Consider the following 19,218-nt stretch of genomic DNA (forward strand, 5'->3'; position numbering starts at 1 on the left):
TGTAGAAGGCAGGAAGCCTGCTTGGAGCCATTTGGGCAACTAGGCTCCAATGTCAGGTCCTGAGGGAACAAGGATTGTGGTGGAATTACTTCAGAGGGCGTGAGTGAGTGCATTTTGAAGCCTGGCAGCTAAGGAACTGAATTCCAAAGCTGATTTAGGCACTGGGGAGCTGGGATCTGAGTTAGGAAGTCCAGAGCAGGAGCAACTGCAGGATAGCATAGTACTGTGGTAGCAGAGTACTGGGAGAGAAGTGCTTTATTGGGCATTGGATTTGTCCCAGAATCTTGGGTGGGTAGACCTAGAAAAGATAGTGAAGGAATTAACAGCTCCCTAAGTGCCAATTTTTAGACCAACTGAATCAAAATCATCTAGGAAGCTTTTAAAAACTGGATTTTTAAATGTCATTTCAGAGAATCTGAGATCTGGAGTCCAGAAATTAAATGAATCTAATGTAGAGCCAGAATAGGAGAAATAAGATACTTTGTTTTAAGTATCTTTTCTAACTTTACTTCCTTGGGAGCATTTACTCAAGGACACTTTAAATCATTGCATTCCAGTTCTTCCTTTAAAAATGCTTATGGGAGAAGAATAAATGAAACAAGATGGGATTGGGAGGGAGACAAACCATAAGTGACTCTTAATCTCACAGAACAGACTGAGGGTTGCTGGGGGGAGGGGGTTGGGGAGAAGGGGGTGGGATTGTGGACATTGGGGAGGGTATGTGCTTTGGTGAGTGCTGTGAAGTGTGTAAACCTGGTGATTCACAGACCTGTACCCCTGGGGATAAAAATATATGTTTATAAAAAATAAAAAATTAATTAAAAAAAAATAAAAATGCTTATGTTATCTTCAAATACAAATACAGACCTCCATACATACAGAAATAAACACTAAAGAGGCATAGGGATATCAACAGAATTATGTATATACTCACAAGTTCATACATAAAACCATATATACGTATGTATATCCCTGAATGTTAAGCAATAGTTTAATATTTGTGACAAGACTGTAACATCATTATATAAAAGAACTAGCTTTTTGTATTTTTGTTGCTGGCAATAAAAATTATATTGGAATTTGAGTTTTCTGCTATAAATTTGGTCCAGATCAAATCTCAATGAAAGAAGAGCTTTTATTTTTCAAGTTGATAAAAAGTTCTCACTTCTTATGCTTTCTAGCAAGGATTAATCTTTAGCCAGTGTTTCTGTGTACAGCTACTTGTAATCAAGTTTGACTTAGGTCAACAAATTACCTTTCCTAATAAGCATAACTCCAGGTTTGTTTTGTTTTGTTTTAAAGATTTTATTTATTCACCTGAGACAGAGAGAGAGAGATAGCAACAGAGCACAGATGGGGAGGAGTAAAAGCAGGCTCTGGCTGAGCAGGGAGCCCAATGTAGGGCTTGATCCCCAGACCCAGGGATCATGCCTGAGTTGAAGGCAGGCGCTTTAACTGCCTGAGTCACCCAGGCATCCCTGAACTCCAGGTTTTAATTTATGAACTCATTCATGTGTATTTACTGCTGGAGGAGTTAAGTTCTGTTGATAAATCATAAGAACTTCCCAGCACTCTCAAGATAACATCCATGTTTACAAAAGCTCTGTGCAGGGCGCCTGGGTGGCTCAGTGGGTTAAGCCGCTGCCTTCGGCTCAGGTCATGATCTCAGGGTCCTGGGATCGAGTCCCACATCGGGCTCTCTGCTCAGCGGGGAGCCTGCTTCCCTCTCTCTCTGCCTGCCTCTCTGCCTACTTGTGATCTCTGTCTGTCAAATAAATAAATAAATAAAATCTTAAAAAAAAAAAAAAAACAAAAGCTCTGTGCAAAAATGGTTAAAATTCATTCTTTCACTCTCTTTCTAGAACACTTTAGCCCTCTCCATTCTCTCCTTCCCTTCATCTGTTCTCCAACACTTTTTTTCATCTTCCTCCTTGCTCATTTTCCTTATGTATAAAGCATAAGAGCTTAGTAATTATTAAACATTAATAAAATTGGCACTGTCTAGTGATTTATTCTTAAAAACATGTTTTATTGCATGTTATTACCTCTAAAGTTCATGTTCCCTCAACCCAAGTTTCACACCCCCTCCCTTACCACAAGCGGCTATGTTGTCAAGGTTGTTCTAAAGAGTGATAAGGTAGCCATAAAACAAGTTTTATGATATTTTCCTATCTACAAAGTCACAGGAAGCTCAAATGTACTCAGCAAATATTGCAAAATTACAAAGACCGATTAAATGTAATACTCCACCCTTTTCTTAAAGCTCTCCCTCTCTTTAATGTAATGACACCTTGTATCATTCCTTTGTCCAATGTTCAAGTCAGTTAGTGAGCTTTATATTAGCAATTCCTCTTTAACAACTTCTGGTTTGTCTGGCTCAGTTAAATAATATTAGGGTGGTGTTTAGGTGCATTTTTAAAAGTAAAATGATAAACATTCGTGTGAAAAGTGCATGTATCATGTTGAGTATACTGTATATTTCTTAATAATAATCTTTATTGCATACTTGTTATACTACTACTTTGACCTTCTCTCATGCTCTTTATCTAGGTATTTTCAAGTGTTTTTACAATCTCAAACAGACCTCATATATGCACAGAATCCTTTGAAGTTGGCATTTGCCTTTCTGACCAGCATATTGTAAAGGAAGTTAGCCAAAAGAGTAAGGATCTCTTTGAGCAGGTAGAATAACTACATGATGCAAATTCCTGGGCTTTTCTCTAATTCATCTGAGTGAGAATATGTATAATATTTTGAACAAGCTCCCCAGGTGATTCTGAAATAATTGGCTCTACATACTTCACTTTGAGAAACAATGATCCACATATTTAATTTTATCTGTAGTTAAGCTGTGCTGAGAAAATTATTAAGAAATGAAATGGTGGTATAGCAGAGCTTCAGAAAAAGGGTTTTCAGTGTCTCCTTCAATAAGAAAGTTTAGCACTTTGTTTAAAAGTTTATATTTGATTTATGTTATGGTTTAGGTTTTTTATTTAAAAATCTCAGTAGTCAGTTTTTACATGAGAAGTCACATCGTGCCCAGCATCTTAATGGCACTGAATGAGTTCCTCCAACCTTTTTTATGGATAGCTCCTGAGGAACTCAAGTTGTGTGCCAATGAAGAGAAAAACCATTTGTTTCTGTGCAAGGAGTCATTTCTAACCAACCCATGTCCTTACGGTGCTTGTCAAACTCATGACAGTACCAGGCAGTACAATTTTTTTTTAAAGATTTTATTTATTTATTTGACAGACAGAGATCACAAGTAGGCAGGGAGGCAGGCAGAGAGAGAGGAGGGGAGGCAGGCTTCCTGCTGAGCAGAGAGCCCAATGCGGGGCTCGATCCCAGGACTCTGGGATCATGACCTGAGCCGAAGGCAGAGGTTTTAACCCACTGAGCCACCCAGGCGCCCCACAATTTTTTTTTTTTTTTTTAGTTTATAATTTTTATGTAGAAGAAAATATGTTGTGGAGATTGAAAACTACCATCCTTAAGATAAATATATTATCATATTTGAGTGCCCTTAGTAATCAGCAAGGATAAATGTTTAACAATGTATATAAAACAAAGTGTTTTATGTTTAAACAAATAGAAAAAGCCAAACACTAATAAATCTACAAATGAACAATAAACGAGACAATCAGGGCAAGTACTCACATTAGCAACAGTATATTGGTATTATTAATTTATTTGATCTTAAAATAATGAGCTTATTCACAATTCTATTCAATGTATCCTTACTATTTTGTTTCCTTTCAATCTCAACTGTTTCCTATGATTTACGTTCTTTGAAAAACTTACCTAATTATCCACACTTATACATTTCTCTTCATAAATGGCTTATGTCTAGAGAAAAGAGGCCAAATATGCTGGCTCAGAACCTCAAATCTTTTCAGATGTGGGAATCTTTTTTTTCCCTGCTTTTTGAAAGATAGCCTATATCACTAGTATCCATTCTGGGTAGGAAATAACCATATGACAACATCCCTGTTTTTTAAGTGCCTTAGGGGCCTGGACAAACTCTAAGTAGAACTTCCTAACAAATCTTTCCACCACCATTTTCCCATAAAACCCCAAGCTTCAGGCAGTCACTCTGATGAATGTGATATATATTTTTCCAGTCCATTTAATGGAAATTACACCTATGTGTACATATACTTATCAATAAGCAATATTTAAGTTCTGTTTGGGTAGCTTACGAATTTATGTAAATGGTGGACTTTCCACACATCATTCTCAACTTGCTCTCTTTGTCCCTATTACCTTTTTGAGGTCTAGCCATGCTACTTATATGTGGAAATTTTTTTCATTCTTCTACTCCTATGCCACATTTTATTTACTCATTCTGCTACTGATGAACATTTAGATTTCTCCAAGATTTTACACAATACTGCAGTGAAAATCTTTGAATATTTCTTTTTGCACATTTGCAAGAATTTCTCTGGAGTAGATATCTAGGAATTGAATTTAGGTGTTTTTGTGTACATAGGCACATTCTGAATTTTACTAGACACTGCTAATTTGCACTTTAAAGAAGTTATACCAATTTATACTACTATCAGTCATTTTTGAGTGTTCCCATTGATTTACATCTTTGAAAGCTCTCATTATTGATACTTTATATTTTTTATTTTTATTTTTTATTTTTCTAAAAGATTTTTATTTATTTATTTGGCAGAGAGAGAAAGAGATCACAGCAGGCAGAGAGGCAGGCAGAAAGATGGGGGAAGCAGGCTCCCCGATGAGCTTGATCCCAGGACCCTGAGATGATGACCTGAGCTGAAGGCAGAGGTTTAACTCACCGAGCCACCCAGGCAACCCAATACTTTATTTTTTTCTGAAGATTTTATTTCTGGGGCGCCTGGGTGGCTCAGTGGGTTAAAGCCTCTGCCTTCGGCTCAGGTCATGATCCCAGGGTTCTGGGATCGAGCCCCATGTCGGGCTCTTTGCTCAGCAGGGAGCCTGCTTCCTCCTCTCTCTCTACCTGCCTCTCTGCCTGCTTGTAATCTCTGTCTGTCAAATAAATAAATAAATAAAATCTTTAAAAAAAAAAAAGATTTTATTTCTTTATTTGACTCACAGGAAGAGAGAGCACAAGTAGGCAGAGTGGCAGGCAGAGGGAGAGGGAGAAGCTGAGCAGCGAGCCTGATGCAGGGCTCGATCCCAGGACCCTGGGATCATGACCTGAGCCAAAGACAGGTGCTTAACTGAATGAGCCACCCAGAGGTGTCCTCTCTCTCTCTCTCTCTCTCTCTTTTTTCCCTTGATTTGTAGTTCCTTGATTACTGGTGAGATTATACATATTTTCCTATTTGTTTGCCATTCTGATTTCATATTCTTTGCCAATTGAGGAGGGTCAGGTATTGTGGTAGTTATGAAATATGCCTTACAGACCACTACAGTGAAATTGAACAATGGCCCCAATTGCTATACATGAAATTCTTCACACCTAGAGTTTGTGTTGAGACTTCTTCCACAGGCAGCTTCCTGTGAATCAGGAATATTGCAGGATACTAAAGCAGATTTGTGTTTAGAGGATGTGGGACCTAGTTATTAACTGATTTTGGCTCAGAGACTCCCAGATGGCTTTCCAAGAGTTGGTTAGATTTAGACAGTGGTCTTGAGTTCTTCCATCCAACCTCTGCCCTTCTTTCCTTCACTTGGAGGTTGGACTTGCATCTAGGTCTGACATATCTCCCAGCCTTCCCTGCTTTCTTCCCCGTTAACTTATACATCTATATTTCCCCTAATAAGATCATTACATGTTTAATTCTGTCTTAGCTAAAGAGAAGTGATCTTCAAAATTACTTGGAGAGGATCTAAACTAATAGGAAATTGAATATGTCTTAAGTGTTAGACAAAATTTTTTATCTTCCAGCAATGCTTTCCTCAACAGCCTTTTAATGGTGTGTAAAATGCCATTTTTTTAAAAGTATAGTACATCTAACCAGGGATTATCACAGCTGCTACCCAAAATTAAAAACCTAAAAATATATGTATCTATTAAGAGTAAATAAATAAATAAATACCAAAAAAATTTCTTCACCCAGAGAAACTGGATAATTTACTAACAAGTGATCAGAATTTACTTCAAAGCACAAAAGGACTTGAATAGATATGTTACCATTGTAAAGCTGGTTTAGAGTCTGCTAGTTCACACAACACTGTCATTAGATGATTTTAAAATTGAATTGTATCTTACCCTTAAGTAACATATATTTCTATATTATTTAAACTATACCAAACCAGAGAAAAAGGTGGGAAACTCTTCAACTAGTTTTCTTTTTTTTTTAATTGAAATATACATACAATAGTATATTAGTTTCTGGTATACAATATATTGATTCAACACTTATACATATTATGAAGAGATCACCATGATAAATCTAGCTACCATCTGTCCCCATACAAAGTTGTCACATACTGTCGCATACTTTATTCCCTATGCTGTACATTATATCCTTGTGCCTTACAGTTTATACCTTTCATTCCCCTTCCCCTATTTTGCCCATCTTCCATCCCTCTCCCCTCTAGCAACCACCCATTTGTTCTTTATGAATCTGTTTCTGTTCTGTTTGCTCATTTGGCTTTATTTATTTATTTATTTGATTCTACATATAAATGAGATCATCATATGCTTGCCTTTCTCTGTCTGACTTATTTCATTTTTTGTATTCCTGCCAACAGTGCACAAGGATTCCCTTTTCTCCCATTTTCCTAGAGCCAGAATAGTCTTAGTACAAAAATCTGTAAATTAATATAAAAACAAAACTATAGCTAACCATAATAATGATATAGATATTCAAATAAAATGTTATCAGATAAAATATTAACAAGTAGATTCCAGCATGGTATAAGAAGTGATAAAATATGACCAAGAAAGATTTATAATAGGAATGCAAGGGTGCTTGTATTGCAATAGAATGAAATCTGTAAATACAGTATAATTTGTTATATTGATAAGGAGGAAAACCATATAGCAGGGTCAGTAGATGCTAAAAGTGTACAAAAAATTCAGCAGTCATTTATATTTATAATAAAAATTTTAAAGTAAAAAATAGAAGTAGAAGGAAACTTTAAATGCAGTAACTTTTTTTAACCCACCATCCCCAAGTAGACATGATTTTAAATGTTAAAAATTTAATGTCATTTGTCTTAAAATAGGGACAATATTAAATGTTTTTGAAGAGATTGTTTATACAAAAAAAAAAAAAAACAAAACCCAAAAAACAAAAACCCAAAGAAGTTCTAGCAAAGAACAAACAAACAGAAAACATAAGTCCGTTAGAATTATTAAGGGGGCACTTTGGTGGCTCAGTGGGTTAAGCCTTTGCCTTCGGCTCAGGTCATGATCTCAGGGTCCTTGGATCGAGCCCCACATCAGGCTCTCTGCTCAGCAGGGAGCCTGCTTTCCCCTCTCTGCCTGCCTCTTTGCTTACTTGTGATCTCTCTTTCTCTCTCTGTCAAATAAATAAATAAATTTTTAAAAATCTGTAAGAATTATTAAGGGAGTACAGTAACATGGCTGGATAGTAGATAAGCATGCTCTCTGCTTACTTGTGATCTCTCTCTCTCTCTGTCAAATAAATAAATAAATTTTAAAAAATCTGTAAGAATTATTAAGGGAGTACAATAACATGGCTGGATAGTAGATAAGCATGCAATAATAACTAACTTTCTGTTAAGCTAGCAATGGTCATCAAGAAATAAAAATGTGGGGGCGCCTGGGTGGCTCAGTGGGTTAAGCCGCTGCCTTCGGCTCAGGTCATGATCTCAGGGTCCTGGGATCGAGTCCCACATCAGGCTCTCTGCTCAGCAGGGAGCCTGCTTCCTCCTCTCTCTCTCTGCCTGCCTCTCTGCCTACTTGTGATCTCTGTCAAATAAATAAATAAAATCTTTAAAAAAAAAAAAAAAGAAATAAAAATGTGAGGCCTGGTTGGCTCAATGGGTTAAAGCCTCTGTCTTCGGCTCAGGTCATGATCCCGGGGTCCTGGGATCGGCTCTCTGCTCACCAGGGAGCCTGCTTCTCTTCCTCTCTCTCTCTGCCTGTCTCTCTGCCTACTTGTGATCTCTGTCTGTCAAATAAATAAATAAAAATCTTTAAAAAAAAAAAGAAATAAAAATGTAAAGCTATTCAATTCACAATAGTAGAAAAAAATAAAATATCGAGGAGTACTGGTAGGAATATAAATTGGTGTAGCCACTTTGGGAAACTTTAATTAAAATAATTAAAAATTTTACTACCATAGGACCTAGCAATTGCACTTCTGGGTATTTAACCAAAAGAAGCAAAATCACTATCTTGAAAAAATATCTGTACTCCCATAACCATTCCAGCATTATGTAGAATAGCCAACACATGGAAACAACATAAGTACCCATTGACAGATAAGTAGATAAAGAAGATATTTTCTTCTACATATAATGGAATATTATCCAACATTAAAAAAATGAAATCTTTCTGTTTGTGACAACATGAATAGACCTAGAAAATATTATGCTAAGTAAAATAAATCAGACAGAAAAAGATAAACACTGTATGGTCTCACTTACACGTGAAATTGTAAAAAATTGGAACTCGTAGATACAGCATACAGATGGGTGGTTTCCAGAAACAGGAGTGGGGTTGGGGGTGTGAGAGAGGATGAAATAGATGAAGGTGATCAAAAAGCACAGACTTCCAGTTTTAAGGAAATTAAGTCCTGGAGATATAGTATGTACACTAAGGTGACCATAGTTAACAATACGGTAGTATATTTTGGAGGAATACTAAGAGAGCAAGTCTTGTAAGTTCTTTTCACAAGAAAAATAAATTTGTAACTGTATGTGGTGATAGATGTTAACTAAATTTATTGTGACTCATTTTATAAGATATACATATAACAAATATGTTGTACACCTGAAATTAATGCAATGCAATTTTATATGTCAGTTATATCTCAATTTAAAAATATTAGGGATGGGGGTGCCTGGGTGGCTCATTCAGTTAAGGGTCCAACTCTAGGTTTTGGCTCAGGTCATGATCTCAGGGTTGTGAGACTGAGACCCCCATCCGGCTCTATGGTGGCTATGGACCCTGATTAAGATTCCCTCTTTCTCTCTCCCTCTGCCCCTCCCCACTGTGCACACATGTGTACACACTCGCTCTCTCTCACTCTAAAGCAAACAAATAAATAAAATAATAAAAATAAATAAATAAATTGGGCATAAATCTAACAGGAAGTATATAGGACATATAAGAAGAACTGTAAACTCTACTGACGGATCTAAAACAAGATCTGCCTTGGTTTGAATCCTAGCTCCAAACTAGTTGTGCTATTTTGGAATGATACTTAATCTTTTCTAACTTTCAATTTCTTCACATTTAAAATAAGGATAAGGCTGTATTGAATATTTAAAAAGTTAATACATTTAAAGTGCTTAAAATGGTATGTGACATACAGTAAGCCCTCAGTATACATTAGCTAATATTACTATTACTTTTGCTGTTGCTGATATTGTTATTATATAGAAGATTAAATGAACAAAAAGAACCATAAGATTTATGAATAAGGGTTGTGATTTGCCAGATATTAAATCATAGTTAATGCCTGTAAAAGATCAAAACCAAAAAACCCAGCAGAGTATTAGTATAGGAATAGGAAATGGATCAGAGAAATAAGACAGAGAACCCAGAAATAGATCTTAGAAAATATGAGAATTTTATATATAGTAGATGATATATAAATTCAGAGGAACATTATTTAATGAACCGTGTCTCCTATCCAACTAAGAGGAAAGACGCTTAGATTCTTACACCAGTATATAAACAAAAATTGTACCTTGAATATCTTTTTTTAATTTTATAAGAATAATAAAAATTTTAAGAGAAAATTTAGGATATTACATGAACAACCTGACAGTGGAGTAATACTTTTTAACCAATATAGGAATTCCAGATAGATATATTGACTTCATGAAAATGAAAATTTTGCAGATCACATGGTATAAACAGAGTGAAAACAAATAGCAGAAAAAATTGTTAATATCTATAACACACAAAGACAAATGAAAGAAATTTGGCTGGAATAGCTTCCTATTTATTATCTTAATAAAATAAAATTAATGTAATAAAATTGCATCTGTGCTCTTTGGACATTTAAAGTCAGTAAGAAAAGTGAAAATGTTCATTCATGATCTTCTATTTTTTCTTATTTTCCTCTTCAAATTTCTTGCCTCTTTTATTCTGCCAATATCTTCTTGCTTTTTTCTAAGAAAATCTACTTCTGACACTATTCCTTTCCCATTTTCTTTCTTTACTCTCTACACTCTTCTTCATTTCCTTTTCTTATATGCACACCTTTCTTTTTTGCTTCATGTTTAGTTACCCACCCTTCCTTCGTTCTCTCTTTCTCTCTTCTTACATTCCACAAATCATTATTAAATGTTTGTACTGGGCTAGGATTTTGTATCCTCTAAATTCACAATCTATTCCCTAAGTGTAACTATATCATAATCATATTATCAACATAACTATTGGTATTTCTAAATTTTAAAAATATTAAAAGCTTTTAACTAGTGTAGTATTGAATTCAAATCTTGGGAAATGAAAACTCCAATAATTCCAGCATTGTCTGGCTTTTTAACAATGTGTTAGAAAATTTGCCTCCTTTATAAAAGCCTTCACTCAATATATTCACCTAAGGCAACCTCTTCTTTATCTTTTTCACTGTAAAAGATTTATTTTTAAAAAAGAGAATGGGATTTGGGGAAGTAAATGTGGTATAGGAGAAAAATACACATGCGAGCTTTCTTGTTAGTTGCTCTCAATCGAGTACAGAGGGTGTGGTTCAACCAACAGCTCAGTAAATACCTAAGGACTGAGGTGTTCCTGGAGGTGCTTCTTCAGTGAGGTTACAGATTTTAGACTCAGGACTGTGGAATTCAAATGTAGACCTTGTATTTGGATAGACTCCTGCATATGTGCTTTGGCTCATAAGTTGAAAAAAAAATCATTCAGTTCAGTAGAAGGAAATGAGGCACTTGGTTTGATACATCTCAACCATCAAGGTCTTCCTCACCTGCAGGGGTGCTGGCTGTCTGTGACGTCTTCTTGTGATCATTCTTCAAAGCCTGTGTGACCAGCTTTGCTGAGTCCTACTGTGTCTCCTCCAATATGTCAGCATTTTTTTATCTCTGGCCTCTGGTCCCCCTATGTCAGGACTATTGACTTTAACAGTGCATTAGGGGCAATGGCTAGCATGGTTCTAGCCTCCCAGAGCTGCCAAATAGTTTTTAATATAAATGAATATTTGTTCATTTACCTGCTTTATGAGTTTAGAGTTTTGTTTAGTAAGTTCTATTTAATTTTCATAAGGTAGGGAATAGAAACCAATGAATTATAGAAGTAACCATTTTGACAATTTAAATATTGATAATGGTGGTGGTAGGTCAAGGAGATATGATGGATAGCTTCTGGATTGTGAAAGAAAAAGGATAAAGTTTGTTTTTGTTTTTGTTTTTGTTTTTTAGTAGATGGAGAGAGAAGAAGGTGGTAACAAAAGAGAGGAGTAGATGTTTGGGGATGAGTAGAGCACAGGGAGAGCAACTTTTTCTTAACTAAAGTGAGACTTCTACCTAACTCCTTCTTCATGTCTCAGGAGAACCTCATTTCTTCCAGAAAGCCTTCTTGGATTTTCTATTATAGGATACTTCTGTTACAGGATACAATTAATTTGCCAATTAGTCGTGTACTGTTTTTGTAACTTATCTTAAAAGAATTAATTAAGTCATTGAGATGTTATTTAGCATTCTCCAGGACTATGGCTTGTCTTCCAATTTAGACTTAACAATTAGTGGGAATCAAGGACTATTTTTTTATAAATGCTAAACTTCTTTTACAATGCCTGGCATGAGAAGCTCACTAACTGGGAGTCAGGATGTTATGACCCATGTGGACATTGGTGACAAGAGAGGCAGAGTTGATGACAGAAGACTTTGGATGGTGGGGAAGAAGACTGGTAGGTGGGCAAGAGATGTATGGAAAGGAATTACCACTTGGCCACCCCTCAGTATGCTTAGGTACCATAGGGGATATGAATAGTATTTTTAGTTTTTCTTGTTAGGAGGTTTATTCATGTTTGGAGATTTCCTTTTATTTTTTTTATTTTTTTATTTTTTTTTAAAGATTTTATTTATTTATTTGACAGAGAGAAATCACAAGTAGATGGGGAGGCAGGCAGAGAGAGGGGGGGGGAAGCAGGCTCTCTGCTGAGCAGAGAGCCCGATGCAGGACTCGATTCCAGGACTCTGAGATCATGACCTGAGCCGAAGGCAGCGGCTTAACCCACTGAGCCACCCAGGCGCCCCTGGAGATTTCCTTTTAAAAGACTGAGTTTAATTTGGAAGGTAATGGCATGTTAGCATGTTAGCAGTATTTGAATTTGTGTAATAGACTTGTGGATTATATATACACATTTACATACCCATACATGTACATTTAGTTTGCCTTTTGGTTTTTCCAAATCTTATTTCATGGTCATGAAGGACATTCTAAAAACTGAAGAAAAATTTATTTCTAAAATTTCAGGCACATTTTGCCCAATTAAAGTGGATTTGAAATAATTGAGATGTGGTGTTTTAAGTTTCGGCTATGGTTAGAGCGACAGTCTGATATATGACTGCACTTGAAGGAAAATGTACCTTTCAAGTTCAGAAACACATGAACAGTTCCTCTCTAACTTTCTGTTTTTGGTAATAGGACATCTCCAAGTTTGCAGAGAAGGACAATATCGTCCTTGGAGAAGGTGGAATCACACTGAGTGGAGGGCAGCGAGCAAGAATTTCCTTAGCAAGGTGAATATCCCATTATTGGTTCAGCGAGCATTTGTTGTAAATATCATGCATGTAAAAATTATAGACATTTCTCTGTTTTTTATATTCTGTTTCTGAAACTGAAAAATGCCTCGGGTTTTATGATTAGCAGGTGAAGAATCACCTTTAGGAACTACAGATAATGGTTTAGTATTCATATTTGATAAAGATGATGGCTTTTTCAAATGGCATGCTCTTTGGCATCTCTACACTTATTTACCTTATGGCATGATTTAGTACAAGTAGAAAACTCTGAGTTTCTGCATAGCAAAAGGGAAAAAGTATGCTTTTGTTAAGTCTGTCACAGGACTCCTCATTTACCCCACCCCACAAGGCACTCACTTGTTTTAAGCTTCTGCTTCTACTTCCTAGTTTATATAAACATACATTTTTTTGGCAAATGATGTCACTTGGCTTCAAGTCTGTAATCTTTAAGGGAAAATAAATAGGGTAAGCACATCTAACATTGTGGGGGACAGTGAAGTCCCTTGGTAGAGACATAGTCTCTGCATTTTGAGCTGTCAAAGAAAAGCATATAAAGTTAATTTGAATTTGTGTCAAGGAGTAGGCTTTGTGGTTAAACTGTAACTTTCAGTTTAAAAAGTTATTGGTAATATGAGAAGTCAAATATTCCTCCAGTTTTATTTGAATAGAATTCTTCTCACTGTGTTGCAAGGTTGTTAACAAGAAATCACATTGATTTATTGATATGTTGGCTCCTTTCTCCTACTTTCTCCTGCTTTCAAAGGCTGGAACAGTAAACCCACTGAGCACCTGCAATTGCCTGGTATTATTCTAGGTGGACTGTGTGTGTGTATGTATGTATGTGTAATTTTACTTAACCCTCATGTTTCCCTGCAAAGAAAGAATTGTTCTCCCCACTCTGTGAAAGAGATCATCAGATAATTGAGGCTATTAGAGCTTCACTTGCCAAAAACTATATCAGGAAATCGTAGAGTCACAGTTTGAACCAGATCCTCTTGACTCTCGACGTTAAACCATGACTTGATTTTGGGATTACTTATGAAGTCATAAATTGCTAGATATGGATAATTCACAGACAATATAATAGCTTCTAAATAGTTAGAAACTGATTAATCTGGGAGCCAAAGGAAAACTTACCTTAAGCATTCCATTTCAAATTTAAGATATGTTATATGGCTTCTTGGCATTTAACACAGAATTGAGTTTGTATCAATAAAAGTTTAAAATTTGGTTTTATTGTAAGATATACACAATTTGAGGTACTATTGAAAGTAATTATTTATTCTTATTCTGATTGGAATGTGTTATATGTTGTCCAGTTTTAGATGGTGAATGCATTATTTCCATTTCTTGAGAAACTGTGGTCATAAGTATGAAGGGGAGAGAGAAAAACTGAGTAGCGGAGAGGAAAGACCTTGAGGGTACATTTTGATAGGGGTCTTTTATCTAGCTCCTGCATGTTATCTTCAAAAATAATTTACACTGCACAATTCTTTTAGATTTCACTGCCTTTTTGTCATTTCTGATTGTTTAAATTTACTTCTCTTAGTTACAAGCTGACTGAATACAATTTTTATAGAAAGTACCAAGAATTATATGTAAACACTGAATCCCATGTGTGGGATAGGGGTAATGTCACTAACAACCCACACCTGAAAAATTCAAATGTTATAAAGATTTAGTCTTATTTCTGTTAATATGGGACTATACCTTCATTTTGTTATTGTTCTAAGATCAGTTTGATGAAGATTATACTTACTTGTAATTTTTTTTAACATGAAAAGTAAAACTGATATGGGTATACATTTTTGTTGTGAATTATTTATCCTTCACTTGTTTGGAATTCTTACAAATATGGTGCAGAGATTGAAATTCTATGGAACAAAATATGATAGTAATATTATAGCTGCAAGAATTTTTTGGTAGGGGTCAAATTTACCTCTACTTCGGTGTGCTATTTCATTGTGGTCTCTGACATTTTACAGCATCAAAATAGTGTATCTTCTTCTTTGCTTTCCCACCACCATGCAGGATCTTTGAGGGCAGGGACTATGTAATTTTTACCATCATATTCCCAGAACATAGCATGGTGCTTAGCTCTAAACAGATACTATTATTAAAAATATTCTTTTTTTAAGGTAATGTTTTAAATTGTGTGGTATGATGAGATTCAGGTTAACTTCTGCTGGTTTATGCCACTTAATTTAGCAAAGTCACTTCAGTCATTCTTGGAATATTATAAAAAAAACACAAAAATCATTTGTGAATTACCTTTTTGATTTTGATTTAGAACTGTCTGTACTAAATGACAGGAAATATTTTAGTAATCTAATTTCATATCAATTTTCTTTTTAGAGCAGTATATAAAGATGCTGATTTATACCTATTAGACTCTCCTTTTGGATACCTGGATGTTTTAACAGAAAAAGAAATATTTGAAAGGTATGTTCTTTGAATAACTTATAATGCTCATGCTAAAAGACAAGAAAGAACAACTATACCATCAGAGACTGCATTTTACTCTTGAGAATCTTGACCACCATTGTGACTCATTGTGGGAGAAAGACTCATAGTACTTACTTAAATCAGATCTTCCCTTTATAGTCAAAATTCAAGATCAATAACCTTTTCTGACCACCTCATGGTAAACCAATTTCTTCCATTGCTATTGATACAAGAATCATTATCTATGTAGTTTTTGCATTATTATCACCTTATGGCATCTGTTATTTTAATTGGTTATTATACTTGGCGTTTTTACTTTTCTGTGTTAGTGTTTTAGTTTATCTTCTCCTTAAATAGGATATTTCTTTTTTTTTTTAAGATTTTATTTATTTATTTGACAGACAGAGATCACAAGTAGGCAGAGAGGCAGGCAGAGAGAGAGAGAGGGAAGCAGGCTTCCTGCGGAGCAGGGAGCCCGATGCGGGGCTCGATCCCAGGACCCCGAGATCGTGACCCGAGCCAAAGGCAGCAGCCCAAACCACTGAGCCACCCAGGCGCCCCTAAATAGGATATTTCTTAAGAAACTAAACAAGCTGAATGTTTTAATGCAGATGACTGATCAGACTCTTCATCTACCTTGATACCTCCTACAGAATTTCTTCCTTAGTCACACGAAACTAGGGACTTAAAGTTCATGGGAGCTCCCACTGGGATTCAACATATGTAAAATTCCTAAGAGGAGCAGTTTGTTAGATGACTTGATTTCAGCTTCAAAATGATTTCATGAACTCTAAAGTAGTTTATTAGGAGAATTATTACAATACTCTTCTGAAATAAGTATTTTAAGCAATAAGGATATAGAGATGTGTGTATGTATAAAATGGTTTGATTACCCCTAGAACACCTTTCCTGGAATTTAAATTTAATACCTAGGATTTTACAATCTTATGAGTGTGATAAGTAATTTCTTACTAATATAAACTTTGTTAGCTATATTAGTATGTTAAAGTATAATCTCGTATAACTTCTTTCTTTCAAGATTTTATTTATTTTGTTAATTATTTTATTTTAGAGAAGCTGGGATGAGCATGGGGGAGAGGGATAGGAAGAGGAGGAGTAGCAGATTCCCCACTGAGCAGGAAGCCCAAAACAAGGCTAGATCCCAGGACCCTGGGATCGTCACCTGATCTGAAGGGAGATCAAGTCTGACTGAGTGACTGAGGTGCCTCTAGAATGATGCCTCTTTCTATACAATATATGATGTCTTAATGTCAAAACAAAAAGAAACTGGTCTAGTGGTTCTAGATGGTTCTAGTCAGGATTTACTTTTAAACTAAAAGGAAATTTTGTTAGAGGAAGGTCAAATTTATTATTCAATTCTCAGGTTTATTATTATTTTTTAATAAATCAGATTAGTCTTGATATTATCTCTTGAGAACTAAATTTGTAGCCAACTTAAAATGTAAAAGGAAATTAATAGAAAATGTAAAGAATGTGAAAGCTCTGACATCTTAAAGGACACAAAAATATAAACCCCCAGGGATCTTTAAAGGTTATCTAACAGTTCTCTCATTTTTTAGAGGAACAAACCAAGACCCAGAGGATAACCAATTTGCTTAAATCCAACATTTATCTAACATCAGATTTTAATTTCACTCTAGATATGTTAATCACTCAACTTTAGGGTATAGTATACTGTAATAGTTCAGTAATAATATAGTTCATGCTATACTAATTCAAGAGGTACCAAATTAATTGCTATCATTTACTTTTAGAATTATTTTATGTATAATAAATGACTTTGTTATGATAGCCGTTTTACACAAGAATACATTAATAAAATGTTAGAATATAATACAAAGACTTGTAATAAAATATTTATATAATTGATATCTTGTTTATATCTTTTTATATTCTTAAAGCTGTGTCTGTAAATTGATGGCTAACAAAACTAGGATTTTGGTCACTTCTAAAATGGAACATTTAAAGAAAGCTGACAAAATATTAATTTTACATGAAGGTAGCTGCTATTTTTATGGGACATTTTCTGAATTACAAAATCTACGGCCCGACTTCAGCTCAAAGCTCATGGGATATGATTCTTTTGACCAGTTTAGTGCAGAAAGAAGAAATTCAATCATAACTGAGACTTTACGGCGTTTTTCATTAGAAGGAGATGCGCCTGTCTCCTGGAATGAAACAAAAAAGCAATCTTTTAAACAGACTGGAGAGTTTGGTGAAAAAAGGAAGAACTCTATTCTTAATCCAGTGAATTCTATCAGAAAATTTTCAGTTGTACAGAAGACTCCATTACAAATGAATGGCATTGAAGAAGATTCCGATGAGCCCTTAGAGAGAAGGCTGTCCTTGGTTCCTGATGGTGCTGAGCAAGGAGAGGCCATCCTGCCTCGAAGCAACATGATCAACACTGGCCCCACGTTGCAGAGACAACGAAGGCAGTCTGTTCTGAATCTGATGACATGCTCCCCAGGGAACCAAGGTCAAAGCTTTCATGGAAGGACAGCCTCATCCACACGTAAAATGTCGCTGGCTCCTCAGGCAAACTTAACTGAAATGGATATATATTCAAGACGGCTATCTCAAGATAGTGGCTTGGAAATCAGTGAGGAAATTAACGAAGAAGATTTAAAGGTATGTGTAAACGATCAGTGGTTTTGTGTTTGTCACTGAGTGCAACTGAGTGAAATACAGTATATAATATGATATAAAACTTACTCAAATTGTGGGCTGAAGATGAGGATTATTTTAAGAGTCAGAAAGTCTGGAGTCCACGAATTATATAAGCAACTTCAAAATGTACAAGAATAAACTATTTCCTTTGGCAACAAATGTATCTCTTCCCGTAAAATGTATTGAAAGGGCTAGTGTTGGGTCCTTGAGTAGGGCAGTGATAATTATTATAAATTTAGTAAATTATAAACTATTGTAAATCTGCTTTGTTACCACCTTAAAACCTCTGTGGAAGGAAGTGGAGTATAAATAAATATATAAACAAATAGCAGCTTCAGTTATTTAGAGGCCAAGGGGTATTTGGTATGGAGGTAACCTGTGTAAGGTATATAAGCATCTGGTCTCTCAGTTATACATTTGTGTGGGCTTCTTATTATCTTTTAAATTTGCTTTGTAAGGTGGCTCTCTGGACAGGTTTCTCTTAAAGAAGTTATATGAAACTCAATGCATGTTAGTGCCAACCTTCAGATAGAAAGTCTTCTATAGTAAGTTTTGAAGAACAAAATGCTTTTTTTCTTCAAATAGGAGGCAACATAAAAGGGGAGGGTTTTTGTTTATTGTGGTTTTTGTTTTTTTGATTGTTTGTTTTGTTTTTGTTGTTGCTAGAAAAGTTCCTCACGCGCCTTGCATGAATTGGGCAGCATTGTAATGTATTGACCTGTTTTAATAGCGTAGATCATTTAAGAGTAGTATGACCTTTGGCAAGGCACAAGTCATTTAACATCTTGGGACCCAAATTTCCTGCTCTGTAAAATGAGAGAACAGAACAGATGATTTCTAAAATGCATGATTTCAGTATTTCTACAATTTTACAAAGGGTTCCTAAGGGATGATTTATCTGTATGGTTTTAATTTCAATCCGAATGAAATCTCTCAAACCAGAACTGTGAATTTCATTGTAAAGAATGATCTCTTTAACTGATAACAGTTAGTATTTACTGATTGCTTCTGAGCCAGGCAGTGTAGATTTAGTCCTCACCACTATCCCCAGAGGAATGTATCCTTATCCTCATTTACAGACAAAAATAACTAAAGTTTGGAGAAGTCCAGCTGCCTAAATTCAAGCAGTTCCTAGGAAGTCAGTTCAAATTCAAATCCAGGCTTGTTCACTTCTAGAAATTTTTACTTCAAATCGGTGTGCTGTATTCCAATTTCACAGAACCTCTCTGAGTTTCTGAGGCTGCT

The 19,218-nt window shown here is 35.4% G+C and overlaps 1 protein-coding gene across 3 annotated transcripts in view; it reads left to right on the forward strand.

Annotated features, from left to right (window-relative positions):
- CFTR (CF transmembrane conductance regulator) overlaps positions 1-19,218 on the forward strand; it is a 168,941-nt gene that overhangs the window by 80,293 nt on the left and 69,430 nt on the right. For all 3 annotated transcript variants that reach the window (XM_045062911.1, XM_004741906.3, XM_004741904.3), the window contains 3 exons: positions 12,740-12,834; positions 15,193-15,279; positions 17,205-17,934. In XM_045062911.1, the coding sequence (XP_044918846.1) occupies positions 12,740-12,834; positions 15,193-15,279; positions 17,205-17,934 (912 nt within the window). The remainder of the gene's footprint in view (positions 1-12,739; positions 12,835-15,192; positions 15,280-17,204; positions 17,935-19,218) is intronic.

Source organism: Mustela putorius, unplaced genomic scaffold (genome assembly GCF_011764305.1).
Source record: "Mustela putorius furo isolate JIRA1106 unplaced genomic scaffold, ASM1176430v1.1 tig00003845_pilon_pilon_pilon, whole genome shotgun sequence".
In the NCBI taxonomy this organism is placed as follows: Eukaryota; Metazoa; Chordata; class Mammalia; order Carnivora; family Mustelidae; genus Mustela; species Mustela putorius.